Genomic DNA, 8,095 nt, shown 5'->3' on the forward strand with positions numbered 1-8,095 from the left:
GGAGCGAGGCGACGAAGACTATAATATCGGCCGACAGGATCAGACCTGCACTGGACGAAAAAGGGAGAGAATCTGCAGACAGCATCTCAACGCACCGCTGTCCCGATACTCTCCGAGGTTTTCGCCCTGGCGTTCCGTCGGCCCCGTCGTGTCGTCGTCGCTCTCGGACTGTAGCAGCCGGACGTCCGCCGCGCCGCCAGAGTGTCTCGCGTATCGGCGACCTCGAGCGCCCGACGTCCGCGATCTCGTCACGCTACCGCCGGTGCTAGCTGGAGAATGTGTATCGGTGACTTACCGCCGATCACCCCAAAAGTGCACTGTCACGTACCTAAACCTCGACCCCACGTCATCGCCTCGCCTTGTCCGCTGCCCTCAGCCAGGGGGGAAACTTTCAGACGGTTTCACTTCGGGGAACAACAGCAGAAAACGCGTGTGGCCTGCAGGGTGATACCTGTCCACGCAGCGGACGCGATCCTCGCCGCCGTCCGTCTGCGTGGAGCTGCGCGTTTTGCTAGCTTTGCCCCCGGGTCCAGCCAGCCGATCAAGTCTCCATAGCTGTTCTTGACCTCAGCTCCCCTGGCCGGTGTGACGAACTCCGCCTCGTCACTGGGCGCTTCCACAGGCGCCTGCATCGCTGGCACGGCGACCACGTCGTCTTTGATGCATTCAACCGGTCCAGTACTGGAATCGTCGTCCGGTTGAAGGGTTTCCGACGAGTCGCCGCCCGCGAACTGGGTCGCATAATACAACAGGCCCGCCAAATCCGCAACCGTAGGCTCTTCTTGGTAGTTGTCAAATACGATTAGTTGTGTTTCCATTATATCATACTCGATGTTGTTGATGATATTATTTATGACGTCTTCTACGGTTTTCTCAATTTCTTGGGTGGTTGTTTCGGTACTATGCTATTCAGCCATTTTCACAGGTAAATTGTTCGCGTGTAAGTATAGTCAGAATAAATTGAAAGTGAGCCGATTCCGAATTTCGTCCTAGGCCGTTGACGTTAATTTAAAACAAACAACATTTATTAGTAGTCAGCAAGCAATCGTATATTATTATTAATCGACCGGTATTATTATTATTGATATACCATTACTGTACTTACTTTATGATGCTGCAGAGGTATACTATTGTATTACAATATTTTAACGATGATTTATTTATCAATCTGCATTCTGCATTATACATTGTTGTACTCGTTTTATACTTTTATAGGTGGAAGTCTTTTAGATTCTGATCGTATATAGCGATTAATACGTATTGAGATTTTACAATCATGTGTGTTTTTGTGTATGTGAATAGGTCATGGAGTTCTATATGGTAGAAAAAATGCTTATTTTTTCAATATTTAACTTGTGTTGCTGTGTAAGTAGGTACGTAATTTGTTGTTTTTGTAATTTTCTTCATTATCTAGGTACAGACATTCAATTTGCACTTAAAATAATATTTTTAATTTTTTGTACGCATATTATTAACTTATAAAATTAAAATTATTTTCAACTGCACTCATTTTTTATTGTGAAATCTTACTAATAAACTTTGAAATTCTGCAGCGTATAGTCCAGATTAAAGTCTGCTGAAGTTATACTTCTGAAAAACGCAGTAGGTGTATAGAATATTGTAAAATCGTTTAGATAATTTTTAAGTGTTGTCATTAATTGTACAGTGATTGGTGAACACATCGCGAATTAGGTAGGTAGTAGGTACATTAAAAAATCTATCTATTTATTGTACCTATACATATCGCGCGACCTGTACAAAAATCACTGCAGTACTGCACATTTCGAAATGTACAATCCCGGACACCGGACTTAGTTAAAATAATATGTACCTAACATATATTATATTATATTACAACTTATAAAACTTGTAAACTAAATTTTAAAATACTAAAATATATTTATTATGTATAGATTGTAGGTACAATATTATAACGGCAAGATTCCTTCAAGGCTTCAAAATCTAAGTCACTAATTTGAAGCTAATATATAACATCACGATATAATAACTAATATTATAATAAATAATAATTATAAATTATTTATGTTTCTATAGATTTCTCTCGGCTGCATTTATACTGCCCAACACAAACTTATTGGCCTATCACATAGGCGTGCTCACGTACGCACGGGGTGAGACGGTCAAGCCCAGGCTCAACCTGACATTTTTAGGGAAATGATAAAATGTGCGTACCTATATATTTTATTATAATGCTTGATGCTTATATTATAATAATATGTTCGTGGAGATCATGAACATTTTGTTTGTCGTGAAAGTATAATAAAATCAAAAATAAACAAAAACATTATACCTTTAAACAAATACAATAGATAACTATAGTACTATAGACATTAATTATTAATATTATAGGTTAATATATCAACATGTATGTATTCAGTGTATTGGCAAGTTAAAAAAAAATTATCAAGGCACTATAGGGAAAAGTAGCTGTGAAAAGTAGCAGCACGATGTAGAGAAGATATCTCAGCTCTCTACATCGTCAGTAGCAGTGAACCAGTGACCGTATATTTTAATCTATTATGTGGTATGACTGTTACTTTTTAACACCATCACTACGATAAATGATAATATTCTGATATCAGGATAATTATTTTGGCAATGAAATGCTCTAAGATAAAAAGTTCGTGCTCAATAGTCAATTTATTATATTCAATACCTGCAGATTCAATATTCGTTATTCTATTCTGTAATTCTGTAATTCTGTGATACTATGAACATTCATTGAATCATGACACAAATTACATTTAAATTCTATTAAATATATTGAATAATACAAACAACTGAATTCCTAATTTCATCGGTTAGGAGTTTGTTACTACTTAATCGTATTAATGTCCATATTATTTTAGTTTTGCGGCTTAACTTTATAAGAATATGGCTGAGTTGGTGTTGGACATCAATATTCGAGGTTGGGTCTTTTTACCGATTGTATTGATCACGTTCCTTGTTGGGGTCATTCGGCATTATGTGTCATTGTTAATCACGTCTCAAAAAAAAGTTGAGCTGACACAAGTACAGGATAGTCAAGTGCTAATTAGATCACGCATGCTACGTGAAAATGGTCGATACATATCTAAACAAGGATTCTATATGCGTCGTCACTACTTTAACAATGAGGAGAATGGTTACTTTAAGACCCAAAAAAGAGCAGCTCCTGCTCAAACAGCTATGCCTGATCCAAGTATGATGACTGAAATGTTGAAAGGAAACGTTACCAACGTCTTGCCAATGGTGGTCATTGGTGGTTGGATCAATTGGATGTTCTCTGGATTTGTCACTACCAAAGTACCATTTCCCTTAACCCTACGTTTCAAACCAATGTTACAAAGAGGTAATTTGCTTAGTATGACCGGTTATTATATGTTTTAATTTTTTTGTTTCTTTGTTAGGTATTGAATTGGTTTCATTAGATGCAGCTTGGGTGTCGTCTGCTTCGTGGTATTTTTTAAATGTATTTGGGCTTCGGAGCATATATGCACTAGTTTTAGGTGAAAATAATGCTGCAGATCAGTCACGTTTGATGCAAGATCAAATGTCCGGTGCTGCTATGTCCATGCCTATGGATCCAAAAGTAGCTTTTAAAGCAGAATGGGAAGCATTGGAAATTAGCTCTCATAAATGGGCCCTTGCAGATCTTGATAATGAAGTGCTTAATGTATTATTGAATAAAAGTATTAAGTAACAATTTGAGATTTGAAGTGAACATGGTTTTTCTATTCCAAGTAAGGTGTATAAAGAGTTAAATAATACCTATCATTGTTTTTTTCTTTTTTAAGTTATCTTACTTTTTATGTAGTGTTCATGTATTTAATTTTGGTTTTGTATTAATTAAACTTATAATTAAAATAATCTATTTATTCATTCGTGTGATTGTTTATCTTCATTATTTAGTGTGGTACTAATTTATATCCTCATCAAATTTTGTTTTTAATAATCAAATTTTTTATTCATGTTTTTATTCTTGTAGCATACATTCTTATTGTGCCCTATGGGTGCTAGGGCACAGATTGTTTATTTCTAATAAAATAATCAAATTTTAACTTAATGTAATAATAATTGTATACACAATAAATTACATTTAAATTTGATTGAAAGTACTTGTTAGTTGTAAGTTATTATGGATGACACACTGCCACACTGGGCAATATTCTGTTATAAAATAATATTAGTAACTAGTCACATGGTAAATAGAAGTACATAATATTATATGCATAGGCGTGCGGACAGGGGGCCAGGGCCCATGGCTATTTGTACAACTTTTATTCATTACGGGGCTTTATTTAATATTTAAGCTACATAATAAATAGTACAAATGATATCCACAGAGCTGAGGTATGCATACCTCAATCTATGAAAATAGATTATTCAGTTTTAAAAGAATTTCAAAATTTTTAATAAAGATTTGTACTCTCAAGTCAAATTATTAGCATCAATTAAATATATTCCAGTTGGTACATATACGTCATACTATTTATAAATGGTTAGTGGATTCAAATAGACAATATATTTTTACCAAGTTTGTTTTGCAAAGTAGAAACTAGTCAATAATGTTCTAAAGAATGATTAGAATCACTTTTATTTTTATCTGTTTAGCAAGAAATAACCAAATCAGTTGATTTGAATTGCATCTAAATTTTGATTATTAAAAAGATTTTTTTAATTATTTAATATTAATTGTTGATATAACTGTTAATACAACATATTAATCCTCGTTTTATTTTAAAAATGACCTTGGAAAGATTAAGTAATTTTTTTATTAAATGTGTATAAAATAATGTATTTATAAGACTATATTATATAAATTATATGATTTAATAACAAAATATGCCTTAACCTCTCAAATATGCATCAACATGCAAAATAAAATTTTGTCTATATAATTTGAAACTTCCACATTATGAACCCTCATAGTTGTGCTTACACTCAGTATGAATATATATCATATGAATAATAAGCTAGATACATAATAATTTAGTAATGGTATAATGACATAATGTAATAGCATAACTTTTTATAGACAAACAAAAGTTACATTTTTAATAATTTTTGTTTTTGTGTTAAGTATAATTTATAAGTGTGGTTTTATTGTTAAATTATTACATTCATAATATAAAAAACAATTAGCTACGACCAAAAGTCTGTATTTGTAACACAAAAAACATTATAATTTAAACCGTTATGTAATTTGATTTGAAGAAAAAAATATCTATTAATATCACTACTTAAAAAGTACTATTTGTTGTACATTTAGATCAAATTCAATATGATGATACAGAGTACAAACCACAGACTACAATCTAATTTACAGTTAAGCTGTTTGATTTGTAAAGAGTAAAAGTGAGAAAATCAAAAAAATCTGAGACATTAAACCAAATTGTACAGAGTACACTAATGTGTTATACACATTTTATAGATTTTAATAATTAATAATATTGAAATTGGTTTATATTTTATTAAATTTTAGGCAGTAAAATATAAGATAATATTTTAGGTATTTGACAGTAAAGTTGACGTCTGGCCCAAAAGTTTTCCCTTGCCACTTATTTCTGTAGTATTTTGGATGTTCAAGGAAATTACTAAATTTCAGGCTAATGATTTAATATTTTAAAAATAATAATAAACTTGTTATTATTAATTAAAACGATATATAAATCTTTTATAATATAAAATACAAATAATGTATTTACTAAGAGCATTGGAGCTGTACCGTTTTTAGTACAAAAACATGTCTTACAGGAAAAACTCTCACTCTGTAGAATAGTTAGAATTTAAAATTTTTTTTTTCTAAAAGAACATTTAGCAGGTCAGATCAAAAGCCAATTTTCAAAATTATAACTAGATGCTAAAATATACTTTTGAAAAATGAGTAATATTTGATATTTTTCTAGCACAGTTTAAAGCAAAATAAAAATGTTGGCTATATTTTGAAAAAATTTCTCATCTTTTAAATAAAAAATATTTATCAAAAATCAACATATCAAAGAAGCATGAAGGAGCTTTTCCAGTGAAGTCATTATTGTTAATATAATAAATCGAATTAACCCCCCCCCCCTCCATAAATATGTATCAGACAGTAGATTAGTACAAAAGTATTATAATTAAGGTAGGAACTGAAATATAAAATATAATTTTTAAATTTAATGAAATTGCGGAAAATTGGAAAACTCCAATAGTGTAAAAATAATTAATAAACTAAACTGATAAAAATTGAATAAATCATGCCACTAGCCAAAATTCTGACACATATTGTTAATATTACCCTTTTGAGTTATGAGGACGTGATACCCACATGTGTTGTCTCCATCTTACAAGTGCGTAACATAGCAAATTCTACGCTCAACAGAACACGTGTAGCTACGTTAATTTAATAATTAGATGGAATTTACATCTTATAAAATGTAAAGGTAAGATAATTATCTAGGCAACCTTATGGCCTTTTTATTATATTTTAATTTTAAAGCGAGTTATGAGTATTTTAAGATGTACAAACAATTTACAATTTACCATTTTAAAATAATCATAACACGCTTTAAATTAAAATATAATAAAAAGCACATAAAATTGCCTACATAATAATCTTGCCTTTAAATTTAATAACACAGACCACAGTATATTGGTTTGTATAATAATTGGTATTAGAACATTGAATTTAATATAATATGTATCAATTTTTATTTTATATGTCAATGGGAATTCATTGTAAAAAATATATAAATACAAATACCTTTACATCTATTGCATATACAAAGTTGTATTTTATTTCTGAAATGAAGTGTAATAATTATATATTAATATAAATGTATATTTATTTTAAATGACATTATTCATTTGTCTGTTGAGACTCAAATATAGGATATTTAGCTTTAGCTACATTCCAAACAGTATTGCCTTGTGATAAATTGTATACCAAATCCACAACATCAGATACCTAAAACAATAACAATAATGTTAATAAATATTAACAACTAATTGTTTATCAAACTGCTATTGTTCTTACAGGTACTCGGATTTGTTCCATTGAATCCCTCTCTCGTATGGTTACCGATTGGGGTTCAACCAATGAGTCAAAATCTACAGTAATGCAATAAGGTACTGCTATCTCGTCGGTTCTTGCATACCGGCGTCCTACAGACCCACTTGAATCATCAATTTTATTTGATACACCTTTCAGGCATAAGCTTTTGGCTAAAAAAAAAATACATTTTTTAATTTAAAAGATATATCTTAAATTAAATTATATATTATTATTTTTATTTTGCAATACTTACACAACATAGATACTAGGGGTGTGAACTTATCATTGTCAAGCAATGGAAGAACACAACATTTTAAAGGTGCTACTAATGGAGGCAATGATAAGTACTGAAAATAAATATATTTTATGAAAATTGTATTTAGCTATTCAAATACTTGTAATATACTTACAGTTCTTTGCTCATCCTTTTCACGAATTTTAAATGTATGTTCTAATAATGTATAAATAATTCGGCCAATACCAAATGATGGTTCTATTACATTAGGAACAATCTCTTCAACATGTATAGTTTTTGAATAAGATTTGAGTGGGATCATTTCTTTGTTTATCTGGAATTCTTTATTACCAATTTTACACAAAGTTAATCCAGTAGTTGGATCACGTTTTCTTAAAGTAACAAAAATAATAAAATTAGATTTATGTATTTATCTTTTAATAAATAGTTTTTATAATTTTTAGATAAACTACCTACATATTGTAAATAGTGTTTTAAGTATTCCAAAATTATATTACCCATTATCAATGAATTTGTGTAATTGTTTAACTTCGTTTATTGACAGTTTTGATAATTTTTCAACACACTCTTTGGAATCTTTGCGTAGTGTCTTACCAATCAAACCTTTATCCATTTCCAATTCTATAAAAACATAGCTTCAAGGTTAAATCATAAATTAATTTAATAAAAATATAGTACTTACCTGTAACTTGAATTGTTTTAGGTGCAGGCAATTTTCTTTCAGCCACTAATCTTTGTTTAGTTTCTTCACCATGTTTAGTGAGGTCATATGCTGACCGATCAGCACAACCAATACACTCTAC

The 8,095-nt window shown here is 31.0% G+C and overlaps 2 protein-coding genes across 2 annotated transcripts in view; one reads left to right on the forward strand and one right to left on the reverse strand.

Annotated features, from left to right (window-relative positions):
• The first annotated feature begins 2,615 nt into the window (after positions 1-2,615).
• Positions 2,616-4,115, forward strand: LOC100575597 (ER membrane protein complex subunit 3). The gene is made up of 2 exons (XM_003245007.4): positions 2,616-3,352; positions 3,411-4,115. The coding sequence occupies exons 1-2, from the start codon at positions 2,896-2,898 to the stop codon at positions 3,701-3,703; spliced, it is 750 nt and encodes a 249-aa protein (XP_003245055.1). The 5' UTR covers positions 2,616-2,895; the 3' UTR covers positions 3,704-4,115.
• A 2,631-nt stretch (positions 4,116-6,746) lies between these two features.
• Positions 6,747-8,095, reverse strand: part of LOC100575793 (glycine--tRNA ligase-like) — a 3,517-nt gene continuing 2,168 nt past the window's right edge. Inside the window, exons 2-7 of the mRNA XM_003245009.3 lie at positions 7,975-8,091; positions 7,790-7,913; positions 7,447-7,663; positions 7,290-7,383; positions 7,019-7,206; positions 6,747-6,949 (exon numbers count right to left, since the gene is read on the reverse strand). Coding sequence (XP_003245057.1) covers positions 6,842-6,949; positions 7,019-7,206; positions 7,290-7,383; positions 7,447-7,663; positions 7,790-7,913; positions 7,975-8,091 — 848 coding nt within the window. The 3' untranslated portion in view covers positions 6,747-6,841. The remainder of the gene's footprint in view (positions 6,950-7,018; positions 7,207-7,289; positions 7,384-7,446; positions 7,664-7,789; positions 7,914-7,974; positions 8,092-8,095) is intronic.

Source organism: Acyrthosiphon pisum, chromosome A2, assembly GCF_005508785.2.
Source record: "Acyrthosiphon pisum isolate AL4f chromosome A2, pea_aphid_22Mar2018_4r6ur, whole genome shotgun sequence".
NCBI classification, from domain to species: Eukaryota; Metazoa; Arthropoda; class Insecta; order Hemiptera; family Aphididae; genus Acyrthosiphon; species Acyrthosiphon pisum.